Here is a 21,942-nt window from a genome sequence, read left to right as displayed (position 1 = left end):
AGTAGACCAGGAGGGACCAGCAAAATCCATCTGGCCAGGAACACAGCCGCCTTGCATGTGCCTGTCCTCCCCTGGTGCCTTTTCATTCCTGGAGCACTGACGGCACCAGGCTCCCTTCCAGGCTCCAGTGACAGAGAACTGGGTCACAAGGACAAGTCCTGTCCAATTGGGACTTTGACTCTAATGAGGAGCAACCGCAGGGAAACGTAAACAGCTACACAGATAGTGTGAAATGCCTGTGGGAAATAAAGCACGGCCAAGCAGCAAGGGCGCTGGGGGCAGACGAGTGGGGAGGGTTTTGTCACCTGGAACGCGGTGGGAGGGCCTGTTTGAGAAGGTGGCATAAATGATGAGAAGGAGCCAGACCCGCCAGGATCGGGGGAAGGGGGGGATAGGTACTTGCCGTGGGGCAGACAGCACGTGCAAAGGCCCTGGGGTAGGAATGCGTATGGCTTGTTTCCGGGATAAAGGGAAGACCAGGGCAGCCCGAGTGAGTGGTGGTACGGGGCAGCAGGTCAGATGGGACAGCTGGAGGGCCAGAGGCTGCAGAAGCACGCAGGAGTCTGGACCCAGGTCTAATTTCCGTGGCAGCCACGGGAGGTTTCAATCAGAGGGAGGCAAGCCCTGATATTCATCGGGGTGCATGCTGGCTGTGTGGGAGGCTGGCCATGGAGCCCTGGACATTGCTCTTGATGAGTTAGAACATGGGAAATGGTGGCTTCCGGCGAACCTGTGCCCTAGTGTTGGGGTTCAAGTCTGAGTTCAAGTGTGAGTTCAAATAGATCATGACTTTTTCACCTGCAGCATTTGAATTTTTTTTCCCAAGCTCGCTGCCTGATGCTTCATGCTGGAGCAGAACGGCGTTTAAATACTCCTGTGATTCAGACCTCTCCCTGACCCCTTAATAACAGCCTCCCCGCAACCCCGTGCCATTCAGGAGCGCCACGTGGGGGCCGTCCTTTCTTCAGGCGCCACAAAAACTGTCAGGTTGAACTTGTAGTCTGTACACAGAGTGCTTGGAACAGAAAGGGCCTCTTTTGGAGCTGACAAATATGACTTGTGGCAGTCTGTTATTGAAGCCATAATTCACGTTGTAAGATCCGGGAGGAGGGAAAGGAATGAAAAGCCTGTGGTTGGGCTCAGATATGCCGCACAGCAAAAATGAATGGGGAATGAACCGAGGTATCTTCCCTCATCAGTCGCGTGTCCTCACTGCTTTCAAAGAAGCCAGAGGAGAGAGATGGAGAGTTGATGGTGCCTCCCACCTAAGGTCAGAACCTGGTCCTGGGAGCTGTGGTCTGAGAGTGCACGCGGTTCCTGAGGTTATTAGGACATCCATCATCCTAAAGCACATGGAGGCTTGTCGCCATTTTTATGCACTTTTAAGACAAAAGTGAAATTTTTAGACAAAAGAATTAGTATCCTGGACAATTTGGATAATAATTGTATGTGTTAGGGTTCTCCGTTCAAAGGGACAGGAAATGATTCAGACTGGTGTAAGCAAACAAAGGGAATTTATTGGCCTGTGTGACTGGAAAGGAAATATTAGCTTCAGGCACAGCTTGATCTAGGTGCTCAAATTAGGTCCTCAGGATCCTGTTTCTCCCTCTGTTTCTCCTGGTTTTATGTCCATCTTGTTGGCTCTGTTCTCAGTTGGATTCTCCCCTCACGATGGCTCCAGCTCCAGCCTTGTGTCCTCAACTTTCCAAGTCCAGTGGAAAAAAGAGGGAGAGGCTTCCCACGCTTCTCTACCAGTCCAACGTCTCATTCTCCATGGGTGCAACTGGGTCTTGGGTCCCTCCCCAGCAATCACTATATCCAGGGGATGGGATTGCACTGATTGGCCGGGCCCGGGTCACAGTCCCATTCCCGAGCCAGTCCCTGCCGCTGTGATGGGGGAGGCGGGAGGAGGAGGGGATGCTGGGTGCTGATTGTCCACACGCATTCACCCCGGCAGGACTGGATCCACTGTGGAGTCCACAATCCAGGATGAGGGAGGGAGGGGAGATTCCCCACAACCCCGAGGAGGAAGTGGTAGATGCCAGCCACTGTGCGTGCAGTCAACAGCCCCTTCTCTCCGCCCTTGCTCCCTGTAGGTGAGAGCGGAGCATGCTTGGCTCTACCACGCACTCGCCATAGTGACCAGAGAACGCGATTCGGCTGTGAAGGAGAAGCATCAGCTCCAAGCCAAGCTGGAGAACCTAGAACAGGTCCTAAAGGTAGGACCGGGACGCCTCTGCATCCCTTAGGGCCAGTGCACGGGACGAGGGGCCGCGGGACCGCAAAGCGGACAGGGGTTGAGACTCTGTTTGACGCCATCGCCCACATTCAGGGCCCTTGGGGCTGTTTTCACCCTTTGGATGATATCAAAAGTGATAAGTAACAAAATCCAAATGTTTCTGGAAGTGGTCCCGTGAAACCAGTTATACATTCCCATTTCTTAGGATGCTAAACTCAGCTGAGCAAGAGATGGTGGGCGGGGCTCGGAGTGGGAACCCAGCGTCCTCATGTTGAGGCCCCGGGGCGTCTACATGGGCTTCTCAAACCTCATGAATTTAAGCTGTTCCTCACCTTTGTTATAAAGAGAAACCTTTGTTATAAAGAGAATAGCTAAGTCAGAAGGCTGCTTCATCAGGGTGCAGGGAGCTGGGGGCCCTTCATGCATTCCTGAGGAGCTGGGATCCCTGTCAATATTTAATGGGGGGGGGTTGATTTGCTGCTGATGACACGGAGTTAAGCTGAATGAATTCTCGTTAAGGAAACTTTTTTTAAACATGGGAGACTAAGTTAATCATCACCTCTGGTCCTGGGGTGCGGTACCGACAGGGTCCGAGCACAGCAGTCCCTGCCCTCCCTCATCTGAAGGGACCGTCCTCCCATGGGGGGAAACCGCTGGCTCTCGGAAGGAAGCAGATTCGTGGCTGGCAGGGTCTGGGGTGAGGTGGGAATAGGGAGCGACGGCTTTTCTTCGGGGTGATGGAACATTCTGGAATTTGTGTGATGATTACACACCCTTGTGAATTTACCAAAACCCCTGCTCTGTACATGCCCGCCTCGACCTCCCCGAAGGCAGGGCCCAGGCTGGCTCTGACCAGTCTGCTGTCCACCGTTTGCTCTAGATTTAGGACAGCACCTGATGGAAAGGAGGTCCTACTACGTAATCATGCATTTCCACAGCGCACAGACAGGGCCTGAGCTCTCTGAAGGCACAGAGCACGTCCGTCCCACCCTGCCTTCCGTGCTCGGGACGACTTGGGGTGGTGGGTGAATCGGTGGCGGCTGGGCTGGCAATCCGTGGCTGTGTCCCCGGGGCTCTGCCCACGCCAGCTGGATTCACGTCGTTGGGAAGGCTAGTGCCGAGCACCGTGGCCGCCCAGGGGGCGTCGGGCGGCCTGGAGACCTTTGTGATTGGCACGACTGGGGAGGGGGCTTATTGGGGTCTGGAGGGCAGGGACCCCCTGCAGGGCAGCCTCCAAGACCAGGACCCAAAGTGGTGCCGAGCCTGGACACCGCGTGGACTGGCTTCCCATTGCTGAAGAAGCAGGAATGTGTCCCCCTGCCGTGCAGGGGGCCAGGCGTCCGAGAGCAGGGCGTGGGCAGGGTGTTCCTGTCTGAAGGCTGCGCACACACTCTGTTCCGAGTCTTTTCCACCTTCTACTGGCGGTGCACGGCGCCTGCCTCCACCTTCGCTCGTGTCTGCCTCCTGCGTACAAGGACGCTGTACTGGATGCTGCTGGGCCCACCGGGCAGTCTCCCCTCAACGCCCTCACTTAACCGCACCTGCAGGGTGAGGGGACATGATGACGGGCCGCAGGGATCGGGAGGTGGGCGTCTTTGGGGGGCGGAATTCAGCCTGCCCCACCTGAGACGATTTGAAGGAGGTGAGTAATAGCACCGATCTATCTGAGAGCAGAGGAGTCCTCATGCATAGGTTCAGGGGTGTGAATTCCCACCGGTGCAAACCTCTGTGTGTCCCCCTGACCTGTGTGCTTGGGGCCGGTCTCTCCTCCTACCTGGAGTGGGTGGGGGCCAGGTACCTTCACCAGCAGCGTGGAGCCCACCGCCCTGCCCGTCGGGCCCCGGGGTTGAACCTCAGCACTCGGGCCTTGCACGCAGGTAGACGTCCCGGGTTCGAGCTCAGGTTCTGTCCCTCGCACCTGCCAACAGCACCTCTCTGGCTGCCCTCCTATCTAGGGGCGAACACCCCAGGGGTGTCATCTGTCCTCAGAGGGCAGAGCTTAGGGACTTTGGGGCAGGGAAGTCCAGGGTGGAGAAGCTAAGCTGTGGTCTGGGGGTGGTGTGTGGGGTCCAGATGGGCACGTCCCGTGAGGCCACGGCACAGGGGCCCATCTTCTAAGGGTGGCGCTGGGTGGGCAGCTGGGTGGGCAGCTGTCTCCATCAGCACAAGTCAGTGCCCATGAGGGCCCCACAGGGACACGGGGCAGCCAGGAGCGCCCAGGCTTCTGGCACTTGCCTCTCTTGGTCTCCAGGCCCCGCCCTGCCATCCTAACCTGCCTGTTGCATTGACCATGGCAGCCAGAACAGCACTGTTCAAACTGAGATCGGGTCCCAACGCCGCCCCCAAACCTCCATGGACCAGTCACTCGCCACCCAAAGCCTCACCCCTGCGCGGGCCTCTCTGGGCTCCCGCCCTCCGCCCCCTGCCCCCACACTCCCACGGCTCCAGTGCCGGGTCCGAGCACAGCCTGCCGCTTGGTACCTGCCGCACAAAACGCCTCTCTGTTCAGCTTTACTGAGCGAATGAGCCACAACGGCTCAGGGACGTCCCGCTAATCATCAAGAAGGCGGCTCCTTTCAGTTACCAGATGATGAGTGAGGCGGACGCATTTGGGTTCAAGTGTGACGCTCAGATGGCAATCACAGCGTCTCGTCACTCGGTGGTCTGGCGGTCCCGGCTGACTAAATTTTGTCGCCTTGTAGCTGACGCCATCTTCCAAGCCCCCGAGTGAAGGGGGCGGGGGGGGACACGATGCTCCGCGAATGCAGCATGCCCGTTTTATGCTAATGAGGTGTGACCACAGCCCCACGCTGTACCGGCCTGCATTCCGTGTCTGTCCCAACTGATAATCAGTCTAGTGGTCACGGTCATATGTTGGCTTTTTTGTTTCCAAATATCACTGGGAATTCAGTCTAGCTCAAGACGCCGTGCGGCTTTTCTCTGATGGTCTGTAATGCATTCTGTAAATCATGAGTCCACCAGCACACGGTTCCTCTGGAGGCCTTTCCGCCATATCAGGGGCTGCCAGGTAACTCGGCGCTTGAGCAGCCTGAAGAGTGTGACCCAAATGCTGATTGGAAGAGGACGCGGGTTTCCCAGCGCCTCGGACACCTCACAGGCTGTTGCCATCACCCTGGTGAGAGACCCAGTGGAACCCAGAGGAAGACCTAAGTCTTCTCCTCCAGCGTCTCGGACTCAAGGATTCTGCAAGAAGGCTGAGTGCTTTCCACACGGACCTCCTGTTGCCCGGGGCTCAGGGCGTCCTAGGTCCTGAGCGTCAGACCAGCTCCCGTGGAGAGAAGAGTCCCAAGCACAGCTGCCTCCTCCCTTTCCTCTGTCTTCTTGCTCAGGGCCCGGGAGGCAGTGCTGTCTGTCAGACGGAACAGACGTCCGTCTGTAGTTGAGGACGGGACGAGAGCCCTGGCAGGGGAGAGTGGCCGGCCCCAAAGAGCTCAGCCTGGACACGGCTGATGGAGGCCGCGAAGCAGACAGGGCCCAGCAGGGGCAGCTCCTGGGGACGGGACCGTGGCCGCGGAGGGAAGCTGCTGGATGGCCGGGATGGGGTGAGCAGTGTCCCCCACGTTTGCGTCCGCTCAGAGCCTATGAGTGTGACCGTGCTTGGAAGGAGGGCCCTGCAGATGGGATGGAGTGAGGCCCGCACCTGATCGCGGGCCTCTCCAGCAAGACTGTGGAGTGGGGCTGGCAGGCCTGGTTGGGACCTTCCTGTTACTTGAGAGTCCTGAGCGCTCTTGGTCGGATGCACGCGAGGCCAGCAGCAGGTTACAAGGGATCCTGTGTCAGTCTCTCTTCCAGCAACAGGACCAGAACGCACAGCACCCCGTGTCAGGTCTGGAAGTCTGACCCAGGTGCATAGAGACGTGCTCCAGTAATTAAACAGCGCATTGTATTTTGTGATTCAAAGGAAAAGGGAAAAAAACATTCAGGACCGGGTTCTGTTCTCATAATCAACAGATTAGTCCATTTAAGTGTAGATAATCTAAGGCTTATTTTGTGTTAATGAACAACTGCTTATCTGGGATTAATAAGTGACTCTCCCAGTAACAATTATAATCTTCCTTTATCTGCGGCTCCTTCCCTGCGCCCCTCCCTTTCCTGGTACCCGCCCGGAGATTCAGCCCTGTGCGGACCCGTAATTAATGTTCTGTGGCTCGTTTCCTATGTTCTGATACTCAGGCTCTGATAACACCCTCTGGGGGTTTCTGCAACATGAGAATAATGCGGAGGGCTCCGTCTCCAGCAAAACCTTCCATGGGCCTGATCCAGGCATTGATAGCGTGATCTCGATGTTCAGATACCAGCCAGAAACAGGAAATTTGCTGCTCTGAAAGCTTCCCTGGCTGCCTCCAGCACTGCGGGGAGAGACTTTGCAAGAGGCCAAGTGCCCGCTGGCCCCTGGCGGGCGCTGCGGGACACACACACGTCCTGTTCTGCATCCGGCAGAAGGTGGGACCTGGTCCCCTTCCGAGACTCAGACCCTCACCCCTGGTGCCGAGCCAGCCCATCAGACCCCCGAGCTGCTGAGCGGGCTAGGTGTTCAACTTCACAGTCATCAGGAAAATGAAAATTGAAACAGCGGTGGGACGAGGGGCCCCTCCATCAGGTTAAGAAACCTTTGGGTGGGCTGGCGTGGAGTGGGGAGCAGGTGCCCGTGCACGCTGCACCGAGACAGCCTTTCTGGGTCCCAGCCCTGCACATTCCCATGTGGTGCGTGCGCACCCTGCCCTGGGGCCTCATGTCCAGGAGTCCATGCAGACTCTGAAGCCCCCAGGACGTGCCCTGCACATTGCACATGGCCTTCTCCTCCCTGGCAGACACAACCACAGGGTACACTGCGTATCCACCTGCACTCACGGACCAATGAGTCAGGGCCACACCTAGTGGCCAAAATGTGTACCCAAGTGAGGGCTTCCACCTGTCATCCTGGGGGCGCACAGGACCGTGGAGGGGGATTGTGTCCTCTGCTCCAGACCTGCCCCTTTCCCGCACCTCTTACCACCCCCTCCTGCTCACCCCTGCACCGCAGACACTCACACCGAGCTGGGTCCTGCCTCACTGAGCTCTCCCTGAAACTTTCCTCAACGGGCTCCTTGTCATCATGGGGGTCTTGGCCAAATGTCACCTCCCTCACCAGCTTGAGTAGAGTCTCTACTACGTCCTTCTCCCCTTGCACACTCCCCTGCCTCACCATCATCCTTTATCGGTCCCTGAAACTCCCATTCACTTGATAGATAACCCATTTATTTCCTGCATTTCCCGCCCCCAGAATGTAAGCTTCACAAGAACAAAAATAATCTTTCACTTGTTCATTATTCTATTACAAGCATCCAAGCATCTGGCATGGAATAAGTGTTCCATAATGATGTTTGGATACATGAAAGCACGTGTTCAGGAAGTAAACTGCGCTTCAGCCAAAGCCCATAGTCCCTGAAATGAGAAATCGAGTCTCATTTCTTCCCTGTTTCCCCGCCCACTCAGCTGCTGCATCCAGAGGCATGCGATCCTTTCTTTCTCTCTTGTCCTGGCCATCCCATCCATGGCCCCAGTCACACCAGCCTTCCTTCACCCTGGCACCTGCCATGATCCTTACTACCACAGGACCTTTGCACATACAATCCCCTCTGCATAGAATCCCCTGCCCATCACACTTCTAACCAACTCCTACTCTCACAGGTCACCTCCCCAGGGCTCATCTGTTCGTGGGTCAAGACTCTCACCACTGAGCGAATCTCTGTGGTTTTTGGATGTATATAAATGTAATCGTACCCATGACAACCACAACATAAAGAGGGAAAGTGAAGACACTGAGCTGTGCTTGTGCTTCTACATTCCACTTGGAGAGGCAAATTACAATTCTGAGTAGATTATTTAAATTTAAACACGTATATTGAGATTTCTGGGGCAACCACTAAAAATTAGGTAAAAATTTATAGCCCAACACTCAGTAGATACACGAAAAGGAAATGCCCAACACTTAGTAGATACACAAAAAAGACAATCCAAAGAAGGTAGGGAAGGGGAGCTAGAACAATGAAGAGGACAGAAAACATGGAAAACAGATAATCAGATGGCACACTTGGAACTCACCAATAATTGCATTCAACGTAACTCTGGGCAGGTCACCGTGAATCTAGTATTTCATCTGGTCCTTCCAGCAACCTTGGGAAGGCGGGCTTCTTTCTCCGTTTGACAGAGGAGCGTGCTGGGGCTCAGGGCAGGCGCGTCTGACCCACTGCGCAGGCTGAGTGCCCCTGTCCCTGCGTCTCCACCTGCACTGGGGGCCGGCGGGGAGCAAGGGCCAGTCCACGGGACTAAGGACAAATCGGGAGTCAGGGAAGCTCCCAGGTGTTGTCAAAGGGGCTCCCCACTTCCTAATTTTTTGCGGTGTGAGAAACGAAGACACTCTGGCAAAGCCGTTTCCGCTTCCAGAATGCACACGGCTCTGTCTGCGTGCTAATTCCCGTTATGAATGAATCTGGCTTGCAGAGGCGGGACCGGAAGTCACAGGACACGGAAGACAAACCAACAGCTGGAGATGCCCCATCTTCCTCGTGTCTCAAGGCGTGAGCTTGGCCAGTGCCGGGGTTCCTTCCACCAGATGTCGTGCGGAGGGAGATCGTGTGCAGAGAGCCCTCGCCATTGCCACGGTGCAACCAGAGCCCACGAAGGCGGCATCAAACGTGTCACCGGTAACTCCTATGAAGCGAGATTAGTTTCTCCTTAATTTCTTCGCTCACGCAGGGCAGGATCCGAAGCAGAAGACACACCCCCCTTTGATCTAACATCAAGGAGATAATGCGGGGTGCTCCCCGCGTGCCCTCTAATGTCAGCGTTGCAGGCCACTGAAATGCTGGTGCTGACGTCGACAGCCAGCTATAAACGTCGCCGCTTTAAAAAGAAATCCCGCCACAGGGCGCATGTTTCAGACGGGCCTTCCTTGCTGCGGTGCCCAATCCTTAGTACTTCTCGGATGCGAAACGTTCCTGTGGAACGGGGCATGTGCTCCCAGAATCGGGAAGCTATGTGTAAAGGGAAGCGAAGCCGAATATTAGGAATTTGGTGGGGTTTGGGTGAAAGCCAGGGTTTTTCGGGCTCTCTGAGAACCCGTGGGTCCTAGCACTGCCAGGGACAGCGGAATCAGGACGGCTTGAGGAAATCATAGGAATGACGACGTGAATTGGCTCCCAGGAGAAATGAGGCTGCTCTTTATTGCCCCGGCCACACGGCACACACCTCGCCTTGTGGCCGAGCACAGAGTGTGTCTCCCAGCCTGAGAGCTTCAGAGACGTTGCGTGAAACGGTTTCACGCTGATTCTCTTGCGGGAAGCCTGCTGCGTATCAGCACATCCCACACACACGGGCAGGATCCCATGGGAAGCCTCCCGCCCAGCAGGGAGATGACAGAGTGAAGGGATGTATGCACAGGTCAGGGGGCTGGGCTCCCTGGGTTCAAGTCCTTGCTTCATCATTTCCTGGCCGGGCAACCTTGAGCAGGTTACTTAAGCTCTCTAGGCCTCAGTTTCTTTCTCTATAAATGGGAGTAAAAATATTGCCTGCCCCCGAAGTTGTTGCAAAGATTCAGTGGGTCGTGTGTATGAAGTACTTAGCACAATAATCTTTCCAGAACTTGTGCTTAGGTGAGGATGAGGATGCTGATGTGTGGGGCTGGGAAGACCATGCCAGCAATCTGCTTACAGGGACAAGAAGGACATAGGTGTACAGTCTACGATAAGCACCAAGGAGGGCTAGTTGCTGCGGCCCCACACGCGGGATCATGCAGGTTTGTGGTTTCCCACATCACTCCCCTTCCTTCCACCTGATCCCTGAGCTCCTCCCCTGGCTCCTTCCTGGGGTGGAAGGTCCCAGTGTTGAAGGGTTGAAGTGTGGTCTCTGCGTACATCCTCTGGACTGGCCATCTGCCCGGAGTTCCAGGGACACCCCCTTGGTTGGTTCTGTTGCTGGACTCCTGGGTCTCCAGATCCACACACCATGGGTACCCTGTGGCTAAGGTAATCTCCTGCCAGCAACTTTGAGCTTAGGACTTCTTTGCTTGACCAGTGGTGGAGAGACATGGCAGCTGGTATCTACCAGGCCTGCCCAGGCCCCCTGACAGGATGACTGTCGTGGTAAACCAAGCACCCTGACCCCACCTACCCCACCCCACCCCTGCCTCCCTGACCTCCAGTTTATACTCTTTCTGCTGCTGAGAAGGTGTCACTTACTTCTGGAAAGCTCCTTTGGCGCTCTGGCTGTTTCTTACCCCAAACAGGGAATTGAAACAGCCCCAAAGCTGTCATGATCCACCAGCTGTCTCTTTATTTTGAGAAGCAAGAATAAAAAGTCATGAAATTTCAGTGCATAATGTAAGACATGATGGAATTACATTTTGTGGCAGCCGTAAATGCTGTTGAAAAATATTTTAGTTCGGGCAATTTGGGATAAAGTTCATAGAAACCTATGTCAAATAGTTTGAAGAAAAAAAAAGAGGAAAGTCATTGGTTGATAAAGTGGGGTATATGAGAGATATGTTAGGCTTCAGGCATGGCTGAATCAAGGTGCTCGGATGATGTCATCAAGAATAGTCTCTCTTTAGGGTGGCTCAGTCGATTAAGTGTCTGACTCTTGATCTCAGCTCAGGTCTTGATCTGCCGTCCACAATTCTGTCTGAGTCTGGACGCCTGAGATTTGCGGGCTGATTTTAAGTCCTGACCTGAGTCTGAAAGCCTGAGAACCAGGAGCACAGGTGTTCGAGGGCAGGAGAGGATGAGAGCAAACTGGCCCTTTGCCACCTTTTTGTCCTTTGGGTCCTCAGTGGAGTAGATGAGGCCCACCCACGTAGGGGAGGGCGACTCCTTTCCTCTCTTACCCATTCAAATGCCATTGTCTTCTGGAAACCCCTCTCAGACGTGCCCAGAAATAACACTTCCCCAGCTCCCTGGGCACCTCTGCCCAGTCGGGTGGACACATAAAGCCATGGGGGTGACTTCTGTCCTGGAGAGCGTACTGGACGTCCTGGGGGACCTTTTGGGGGCAGGAAGACCACCTGTGTGTGTGGTTATGGCCAGCACACAGAAGCACTTTGCAAACTCTGGATATTGAGCAGGAAGGAATTGGGGGGGGGCAGAGAGGGAACTGCGTGGATGGTGGTGTCATTGCTGAGATGGGCAGACTGGGGAGCAAGTGGTTTGGGAGAGAAAGTCCAGAACTCAGTTTTGGACAGGCTAAATTTGAGATTCCTCCTGTCCCTCCAGGTGGGGAGGGTGAGTGGGCAGTTGGCCACCAGCGAAGAGATAAGGATTTCATTTGGGAGCGAGAGTTTATGGATGGCAGCTACAGCCGGGAGGCGGGCTATCCACCCCGGAAAGGGTATAAGCAACCATCCTGGGGTGGAGAGACCGCGCAGGAGGAAGGGAGCGGCGGGGAAGGAGGGGAGCCGGCGGGGCACAGAGCGTGCCTGTCAAGGGGAGGCCGCGGGCTGGAGAGGTGCCGAGGGATGGGTGGCTGCGGGCTGGACGGCGTGGGTGTCAGGCAGGGGGTGTCAGCCGAGTGGTGGGGGAGGCCAGACAGCAGAGCGGGAAGTGAGGGTGTGGACGTGGCCAGCGGAGACGCCTCCGGAGCCGTGTGGCTGGGAAGGGCAGCAGGTGCAGGGGCAGTGTGGGGGGGGGAATGTTGAAGGGACAGGTGTGGTCCGAGCTCCCACGAACCGGTCCTCCCTGCTGGGGCATCACGGCCTCGAACATCGTACCGCACGAGGGGCATGTACTTGTACACACATGTGCGTTCCTGACAGCCACGCCACAGTGACGGGCTCATCAGCCCCAGCAATTCCGAAGCCAGTGGTTTTCGTCCGTCTGACCCGTTAAGTCCAGGCATGGAGCCCACGGAGGGTCTGCCGCCCCGCGATGCGCCGCGGCCGTGAAGCCTGCCCCGGCGCGCTCGGACCATCTCCGAGTTCGGTCCGTGCTCCTCATGAATCCTTGTAAGGAAGATGGTTTCCTCCTTCCACTAACAGCTTCCTTCCCGAAGCTAAATAGAGAGTACCCGGGCTGCATTCGCAGTGCGCGCTTCCAAAATAAACAGAAGCTCAGAAATTAGCCGGAACAATAGTGTAATTAGACAGCTGCGTCATTGTTCATGCAACCAGCTCGGCGCCCAGAGCCCGAAGCCGCCCACCTGCCCGCAGCGGACTTTCAGGGTGGAGAAGGCGCGTGGGAGGAGGCCTCGGGCCAGGAGAGGTCGGACAGCAGGCGGACCCTGACTGGGAGGCTTGCCGCCCTGGACAGGCTTCCGCGCTGTGTGGCCTCGAGCGAGCAAGTCGTTCGGGGCTCCGGGTCCGGCGCCCACGGCCGGCGGTGACCGCAGCGTCCAGCTGCCGGCGTCGGACGAGGCGGTGCGCGCATTGGCGGGTGCGCAGCGCACAGCGAGTGCCCATCGATGGGAGCGCAGCCTCTCCTTCGCCACCATCTTACCGGTGCCGCGGTCCAAGCCGCTAGTGGTCCTGCGGGCAGGCTCCCCTCCTTCTGCAGGCTCCTCCCCTCTCCATGCTCCTCCGCTCCCCACAGGCTCCTTCCCTCACCAGACTCCTCCCCTCCCCGCAGGCTCCTCCTCCCCCTGCGTACTCCTCCCCTCCCTGCAGGCTCCTCCTCCCGTGTGCAGGCTTCTCCCCCGCACATGCCCCTCCCCTCCCTGCAGACTTCTCCCCTCCCCACAGACTCCTCCCCTCCCCGCAGGCTCCTCCTCCCCTGCAGGCTCCTCCCCTCCCTGCAGGCTCCTCCCCTCCCCGCAGGCTCCTCCTCCCCATCAGGCTCCTCCCCTGCAGGTTCCTCCCCTCCCATAGGCTCCTCCCCCGCAGGCTCCTCCCCCGCAGGCTCCGCCCCTCCCTGCAAGCTCCTCCCCCCGCGCACGCGCTGGAGCGGCCTCAGGGCGCCGTGCCACGTGACGTGCACAGGGCTCCTTCGGCTCAGAGCGGAAGGAGACCCAGGACTTCGTAGATGCCAGGTACCCCGCACCTCGTAAGACATTCACAACACCTGCACGGAGCGGGCGCTGATTCGTAATTAGCCATCAACAACAGTTACTCAGCGTGTTGTTAATTAACCATTTACAAACGGCTAATGATGCTACTGAATCATCCGGGGGGAGCAGGTGAAGCACAGAGAGGTTAAGGCCCCGGCCCAAGCTCAGCGCTGGGATTTGAACCCGGGCCGTGCGGCTCCTAAATGCTGCACTGTGTCCCGTGCCCCGTACGGCGCCGGAGTGCGGAGGCGCGTCTCCACCGTCCGAGCGGTATCGGTGCGGTCCCGTCAGCGCCTGCCGGGAATGCTTGCGAAGGAGGCCAGGGTGGCTGGAGCAGAGCCGGGCGGACAGCGCCGAAGCCTGCGACTCGGAGGCTCCGTGGAGCCTGACCCGAACTGGGACGGCCACTTGCCAGGCTGTGATGAGCCGGACAACCTCCCTGTGCCCGTTTCCCCCGTTACGGTGCCTGCCTCCTAGGTGAATGGAGGGTTGCAGGACGTCAATCGCCCCAAAGGCTTGGAGCGCTACCCGCTAGGTGGGCGAGGATCCGTAACCTGGGGCTGCTGCTCGCACGGGGCTGGGAACGGACCCGAGCTCGCCTTCGCACGAGGACCTCTGGTTCCGCTCAGTGCTCGGGGCGTTGAGAAAACAAGGCAGCTCGAGGTGGAAGGCTTGTTGGCGTCTGCGTCCCCCAGGGGGAAGGGGCGAGGGGGCGGGGAGAGCCAGGGCGGCCGCACAGGACCCCGGCTCCCGCGCTGACCCCGCCTGTCCCCCGCAGCACATGCGAGAGGCCGCAGAACGGCGGCAGCACCTGGAGCTGGAGCATGAGCAGGCCCTGGCTGTCCTCCACGCCAAACAGCAGGAGATCGACCTGCTGCAGAAGGTGAGCGCGGGCGCGCCCGGGGCAGGGGTGCGAGGGACGGGGGTGGGGCTGCGCACCCGCGTCTCCCCTCCTTCCCGGCGTCTGTGCCTCCCGATGCTGCCCAGCTCCCCCGAGGCCCCCGTGTCCCGAGCTGGACTGCCAACACGGGGACCCTCCAGCGCGCGGTGCCGGCGGGCTCGCGGGGAAAGCTCGCTCGGGTGGGCGCGGGGGCGAGTGGCTTCGGCCCTGCGGGCATCAGTTACAACTAAACACACACCTGTCTCCGTCTGCAAACCTTCCATTCCAGACAAAATGCCCTGTAAGAACCACAGGAACCGGTTCGACACGACTTCGGTTTTGTTTTCTTTGTTCTTTGGGGTTTTTTTTTGTTTTGTTTTGTTTCAGTACTGGTGGGATGGGGGTGGGGAACGGGGTTAAATTGACGCCCATCGGAGGCAGGGGTATAAACTGCGGTGCGTCCATACTGCAGACCAGGACGGCGTCATTAAAAGGAATAATTTTGGTTTATATCTGCTGAACTGGGGAGATTTCCATCATGTGCTGTTAAGTGAGCAGATCAAGTCTCAGGGCAATATTTTCAGCATGAGAGAGAGGGAATGAACACAAAGAAGAAAGAGAAGCAGAGACTAAGAAACAAGGAAGAAGGAGGGAAAACAGAGGGTAGGACTGAGCAGCTCAGGGGGCCCATCCCCGTGGCCTCCATGGTGGTGCTGGGGGGCTAAGAACATTGCCCCCGGGGCCCATCCTCCTCATCAGCTCTGGTCCTCTCCTGTATCCCTCTATGGGGGGCTTGGGGTCCTGGGTGTGGTTCTCATTTCCTTCCGGAAGCCCCAATCCCACCTGGAGCCACTCCTCCCCGGAGGTCAGTGGGCCCCATCAGCCAGAGCCTTTCTGGTCTGGGCTGCAGGTGCATGGCAGCCCGTGGGGGGCGCTCCTGAGACTGGCCGCTGATGGGCAGGGGGCAACCCCCTCCCCCATCTGGGTGACCCTCCACCCACCCCACCGCCTTTCCAGGCCTCTGATCTTGTAATAAAGGACGCAGGGCTGTGTGCCCACCTGGCTGGCATTGAGAGTCTGCTGGGATGGCCCCTCTCCTCCAGAGTTTGGGAGCAGACTTTGCAGCCGGTGGAGAATTTCCCAGGCTGCTTCTCTGACTGTTTATTGAGACCATGTATCAAGGGTAGCTGTCACTAAGCCCCCGCTGATGGGGACTGTCCAGCCTTATTACCTGCCATAATACGTTGGCCCGCACAGTAAGGAGCAGCGTTTCATTAGATGTTATCCAGAAAGGATATTGCTTGCTGGGGTCCAGGCAGAGATATGGCTCTTCTCTTTGCCCGCTGTGCGGAGCCTGGAACGGCTGCCCGGCACCTGAGCCCGCTCCCCGCGGCCCCGGAAGCCCCGTCCCTGGCCCGGCGCCTCCCAGGGAGATAGGAAGCCTGCGGAAATACAGATTTCCTGCCGAGGGGGCAACAGGTCGGTGATTCTCAGCAGCACCTTCTCCGGGGGCCTGGAGTTTCATTTAGGAAACATCCGATGCCAGGAAAGTGTGCCAGAGCCAATTCTGATATTCAGCCTTTTCTGTGCCTCGTCCAATTTCCTTTCTCCCTTCCCTGCATTCATCGTGGTCTCTATTTTGGACACACTGATGCTTCATCAGTGGCGGGAGCCGAGGAAGAGAAACCGGTACAAAATCAGGGTGCCAATGTGGCAAGGTCTTAGAGCTCTGATTTCTGAACAAAGCATTCGAAGAGGAAGTTTGAACCTTGAGTGGAACGAGATTGGCGATTTCTTCAGAGTTCCTATTTCCATTTGATTTCCAGCACGGAGGGCCAGCATGCTACACTTGCTGATGAGATCATTCATTCATTCATTCATTCATGCATTCAACAAATGTTGGCTCTCTGCTGCATGTCAGCGGCTCTGGGTGGTTCCGGAAGGGGAGCCCAGTGGTGGGGGAGATGGCCTGTGCCCCCACGGAGGGAGAGTGAGCCCCCCGCAGAGGGAGGATGAACTGAGTTCAGGTCATGCAAATGCCATGCGGGGAAGAAGGGACAGAATGAAGTGACGGGTTCACAAGGGCAGGATTCCAGACGGCGAAGCTTAGGTGGGTGGCAGGTCATGCAAGTGCTCGGGTCCCTGTTGCCCGGGGAAGGAGGGACACAGTCCATGCCCAGTGGGCAGGAGACGTGTCCCAAGGAGGGTGGCGCCAAGCCCCGGGTGCTCTACTGGATGTGAGAAGGAGCTCAATCTCGTTCCAAGGGAAAGGGACGCCACTGGGGGGCTGAAGCAGGGGTTTAACAGGGTCTGATGCACATCCTTTGAGCATCGCACTGGGGATTGATCTATGGAGGGGCAGGGAGGCCCCTTACCCACTGCCGGGAAGCCTGGCGTCTCAACCTGGGGCACGGCTGCAGAGGGGAGACGTGGACACATCCCAGGACGGATCAGGAGCGGGAGCCGTCTGCTCAGGGGCTGTGGTGGGCAGGCAGGGGTGGGGGTGTGCGGGAAGGGGCAAGTCCAGGCTGACTCTGGGCCTCCCAGTCCTCACACATCGTGGGTGTCGATCTGGGCCGGATGGAAACATCGCCGAGCTGGCGTGGTCCTGGATGGGCAGACACCCAGTGGCAGGTACACGGGATGGGAGGAAAGGCTCTGAGTCCTAGATGGAGGGACACCGGTGGACTGCGAAATGCTCTCAGGTGACTCATTGTCCCGTGTTTCTGTTTTCTGCGAAAAGGTCAGGGGATGGGGGCGTTTTCCTTGCACATAAACATTTCAGGGCTGCGCAGACCCCGTGCACAGGCTGGGACAGCGAGGGTGAGGGGCGTTAGGGCCGGGAGGTCTCAGGGTAACACACCATGGGAGTCAGGAAGGGCGAAGGAAGAACAAATGGCATCTTACCCTAAAAAGAAGCCAGGTACTTACTGGGTGCCAGGGACTATTTTTAACAAGAACTCTCTCGCTTCAAGCCCATTATGACCCTATGAAGTGGGTCCTGTCATCGTCCCATTTCCGAATCGGGGAAGCTAAACCCCAGAGCGATTAAGTCACTTGCCAAATGCCACTCAGCTAGTGAGCAGCATGAACTGGATTTGCACTGAACCCACTGGGCCAGGATGCTCCCTGTAAGGCTCAGGGTTGACTGGAGTCGGGCCCTTGTCCCCCTACCACAATAAAAGTACCAGAGCTCTCTGAGGTCCAGAGCTGGGTCCCATGGGACAGCAGCATGTTGTCTCCGAGAGCCGCCCGTTCTCTCTGGCAACAGCTGCCAGACTTTCTCGAATCCGCTCCAGTGGGACCCCCGCCCTCATCTTGCCGTCCATACATGGACATCATGCCAAGGGCTGGTCCTCTGTCCTCATGCTCTTTGACCCAGAGCACAGTTTTGGGTGGTCAGCCCCTCTGTGCTCTAGGCTTCCAGGACACCACCCTCTCCAGTAATTTCCTTCCACGCAGATCATCCCATAAACATCACAGGTGTTCCCCAAGACTCGGTCCGCAAGCCACATCTCTCCGTCTACCCTGGCTCCCGTGGCGACCTCGTCTGGTCCCGTGGGTCTCAATACTATCTGGGTGCGCCCCCCGCCACACTGAGCTCTCCACGTTGGATTGTGAACCCTCTTCTTTCATCCAGCCTTCCACGCGACACCTCAGCACGAGGTCCCAAGTCGAACTGCGTCCTCAGCCACACCTGCTCGTCACCTGTTCCCCAGAGTTAATGCCTCTTAATGCTTGTCTGCTTCGTCTCTGTGTCCCCGTCACTTCCTTATTCCCAACCTCTGCCAGAGCAGAATTCCTCTCAAGATGGCCACACCCGGGAGGCTTTACCTCCACTTTCCCCGGAGACTCCTGCCTGGAGCCCCGGCCTTCTCCGCCCACACTGGTTTCTCCTGAGGATGCAGAGCTGGGCCTGGAATCCCCTTCACCCGCGTCTTGGGAACTCCCTTTACCCCTGTCTGTGCTTTGCTGGATCGTCTGCGTCCTGGAGCTCACGGTGTCCTTTCTCCTGATGCACCACGGGTCTTAGGTGAGGCCGGGGTTACTTTCCCTGGAAACACAGGCAGTGCTTGGCGGTTCCTGCACATGCTCCAACCTCACTTCCGGCCGCCCCGAGGACGCGCGGGCCTCATGCATCGCCGTCAGGGGCCCGGGACCCGAACCTTCTGCGGGGCGCCCCTCTCTCCCTGGAAGCTCATCCCTCTGCCCAAGATGGTGCTTGGGAGAAGCAAGTGGAAACATTCGTTGAATTAAAGAAAGGAAGAAAGAAAGAAAGAAAGCAAGCAAGCAAGCAAGCAAAATGCCCAAGGCTGTTCTAATGGAAATCAAGGTAAGATGAGGCCACCCAGCGGCCGGTAGCTCTGGTAGCCCGTGGTGGCAGAGTCTGAAAGTACAAGAGGCAGCCGAGCAGGGCGCTGTCCCGTCTACGGGCCACCAGCCACCGGCTGTCCCCTGGGACACCTGCTCCACGGAAATCGGGGGGCCAAGCGCTCAGTCCAGAATCCTTGCTTTCATTCGCTCGACACTCCGGTCAACAATTGCGGAGTCCCGGTGTCGGTGACTTCCAGGGCTCGTGGAGCAGCGGTGAGGGATGCAGAGTGGGAGGAGGCCCCGCACACTGTGAACATTGATTCTAAGTGTGGAAAGCCCGGGGCCCGGGAGGCTCGCGGGCCGACTCTGAGCTTCAGCCTCCCTGCCTCCTCCTCTCCTGCCGCCCTGGCCTCCGTTCCCCAACCACACCACATCTGCCCCCTCTTGCATCTTTGCCCAGGAGGCCTGGTCCCCCAGTAACGGCAGGGCCGGTGTTTGTCACTGAGATCCCTGCCCTGCCACGTGGCCTTGAATGGGCTCCACTCCTTGCTCCCGTGCCCTCTGGCACGCCACCCCATGGGTGGTGCCGTGCTCATCCATTTGCCTGTGGCCTGTCCCAGAGAGCAGCGTCTGCACTCGGAGGTCGCGGCCGACACGTAGCAGGTGCCCGGCAAACGCGGAGGCGCCGAGATCCCTGGACGCGGAAGGAGAGGTGCGGTGAGCGGCCACCTATGGACGCGGGGCTGGTCTCAGTACCCGATGCTGAGTTCTAATGCCCGTCAAAGGAGTCCCCAGGCCATGGCTCCGCCCTCCTCCTGACCTGTGGGCGCCCAGACCCCGGCGCCCTCCAGGCCACCGGTGGCCAGAGCCCAGCTGCTCCCCGGCTTCAGACTTTGTTTCCCGAGGAAGCTGCATCCTTGCCTAGTTACAGTCGCTGTGGTGATCATCTAAGGGTTTTTCCAGATTTAAAATTCATCTGCAGACCTGACCGATTTTACTGTGGCTCAGAACTGCTCCCACGTGCCAAGTGATGGCTTTCAGGGTTGGGGCTGTCACGGACGTGGGCGGTAGGAGGAGCCGAGCCCGCCACATGAGTTGCGATCTCGCTGTTGTGGTGGGTGGCAGGGGATCACGGACTGACCCCTGCGATCATTCAATAGAGTGTCTGCCCCAGTCCCTGTGCACACCTGCGGGACTGGTGTCCGGTCAGCGGCTTCCTCCGTGCTGACGGGAGGCTCCCTGCAGCCCCAGCCTGGTTCCGGGACTGCCCGTCCCATTTCCACAGAGTGCCCACGATGCCCTCACCCCGCTGCATCTTCACCAGCATCCACGCCCTCCCCAGTCGCCAAGGAGACTGGGCATTGGGTACGCGGTCCATCCCAGCCAAGTGTCCAGACCTTGACGCTGAGTCCAGCATGTCCGCACCTCTGTGCCTCCCGGAACCCACCACACGTGGTAGCCCACTGCCCCGGACGCTCGATGCCCCCGACGACAGCCCCCTTCCTCTGACAGCTACGGTCCTTCCGCGTGTCACTGTGCCCTGCAGGACATCGTGCCTGTGTGAAGGTCACAGCTCCCCCACAAGTTGGCCGTGGCCCCCCAATGAGCTTCGCGTAAGCTGTTGCTTCGATGTTGCAAGAATTCAGCGCTGCCAACTCGAACTGTTAATTTTAACAATCTATTCTGATTGCCCAAATGGCCCAGCTTGCAAGTAGCCTGTGAAAACCAGCTCCCGATTCTCTCTGGAAGCCAGAAACCAAGTCATTACTGCAAACTTGGCGCCGTTTTCACGGCTAGCTTTGGGGTTTTTTGTTGTTTTTTATCCTGCCGGTTGGAAACTAACTTTGACTCAAGTGGCTCAGTGGTGAGGTTATTTATATAATCCCTGTGCGTCCTCCGGATGGCTGTCTTTTTTCGCCCCGTTTTGTTATTTATCGTCGCTCTCGTTTCAGCTTTGAAAGGGACGGTTTTAAGCCCTTGAAGGTTGCGATGAATCTGGCGTTCCATTGCCTCCTCGGCTCTCAAAGCCCTCCATGGAGACACGTGCCCATGGCACGCGTGGGGGTGAACCATGCCGGGATCTCAGGCTGCCCCCCAGCGTTGGCCGTGCTGGGGACACCGGGCCCCACCTCCTCCTGAGAGGCTGTGAAGATAATGCCCACTGGCTTCTTTGCGATGTTGGGTAGCCCATCCCTACTTACTCTCCTGGCGCCTAGAGACCATGTTCCTCTAGAACCGAGAATCCTACATGTAAATCTCAGTGGAACATAGGGATCCTTCACGAGGGCTCAAAATTCTCAGAGGCAGGTGCCCTGCAGTGTCGGAGATAAACCTCCCCACAAACCCACTTCTCAGCGTCTTCAGGAACGTCTGTCTGCGAGGCCACTGAAACCCATGCGAGGGGGTGTCCATGTGGCCACGCGGGCCGGCTTTCCTTCCTGGCTTGGGATTCAGCCTCAGGCTCTCACGGAACTTCAGCACCTCCAGCTTTAAAACGGGAAGCGGCGTGTTCTCCAACCACTGGTGATTGCGTTCATCAGGATGCTTGGTTTCAAGGGACAGAAAACAGCAAAAGGGAATTTGAGTTGTGCACACAACTGAAGTGGGCTTCAGACACGGCTGGATCCAGCACTCTCCTGCCTTGGCGCTCCTCTGCATTGGCTTCGTTTTTGGTTTCCGGTGGGAGGCCGCTGGCTGGTCCAGCCTCGTCCCTCATGGGGGCAGCATGGCTGTGGCGCTCCAAACTGTCCTCCGCTGGGGCCCGGGTCCAGTAGGCAAGGAGTGTCTGTCCCATCTCCCCCAGCATCCCGGGCAGAAAGGTGGCCGGGCTGCACGCCTGCCTGGAAGCCGACCGCCGAGCGTCTGGACCTGTTCTCATGCCCTCGGGACGGGGCCGGGTCCCCAGCACAATCGGGGCGCTTCCTGGGAGAGGTGGCCACAAACGCCAGGCAGGCAGGCCGCAGTACTTGCTGGCATCGCGATGCCAGACCTCGGGTCTGGGGGCCGAGGGATGAGGACGTTGCATTTCAGTTTTGTGTGAACTCACTGTGGGGTTCAGGCCGCCACCATCCCGAGACACTGGTTTGGTGAAACGGGTAACGTTTCTTGTTCTGTGGAACACACGGCTTTGCTTCAAGTAATGGGAGGAGGGCTGCCCCCCGCCACAGGCTGAGTGGCTGAGAGCCTGCCAGATGCTCGGGGACCCCCATCTCGGGCTCTCCTTGGGGCCGGGGAGATCGCAGCTGACCTTCAGCTACTTGGGGGTCACGTCTGCTTGGTGGCGTCTTGTTTCCCAAGCAGCTTCGGGCACCTGGGAGACGATGGTGCCCCCCCACCCCGTCCCCGAGGCTTCAGGAAGGATCGTCCTGCTCTCCTGGGCCCAGCCCCCTTCTGCGTGTGACCGCCTCTCTCCGGAGGAGCGGGGCCTCCCACCGGCCCAGCCCGTCCCGATCAGGGCGCGCTTCCCCATTCCCCG

General features: G+C 58.0%; 1 protein-coding gene across 13 annotated transcripts in view; it reads left to right on the top strand.

The window, feature by feature from the left end:
• RIMBP2 (RIMS binding protein 2) overlaps window positions 1–21,942 on the top strand; it is a 92,960-nt gene that overhangs the window by 9,587 nt on the left and 61,431 nt on the right. For all 13 annotated transcript variants that reach the window (XM_032396357.1, XM_032396356.1, XM_032396364.1 and 10 more), the window contains exons 3-4: window positions 2,097–2,219; window positions 14,052–14,156. In XM_032396357.1, coding sequence (XP_032252248.1) covers window positions 2,097–2,219; window positions 14,052–14,156 — 228 coding nt within the window. The remainder of the gene's footprint in view (window positions 1–2,096; window positions 2,220–14,051; window positions 14,157–21,942) is intronic.

This window comes from Phoca vitulina, unplaced genomic scaffold (genome assembly GCF_004348235.1).
Source record: "Phoca vitulina isolate PV1807 unplaced genomic scaffold, GSC_HSeal_1.0 scaffold91, whole genome shotgun sequence".
NCBI classification, from domain to species: Eukaryota; Metazoa; Chordata; class Mammalia; order Carnivora; family Phocidae; genus Phoca; species Phoca vitulina.
This window is presented reverse-complemented; position numbering and strand designations above follow the sequence as displayed.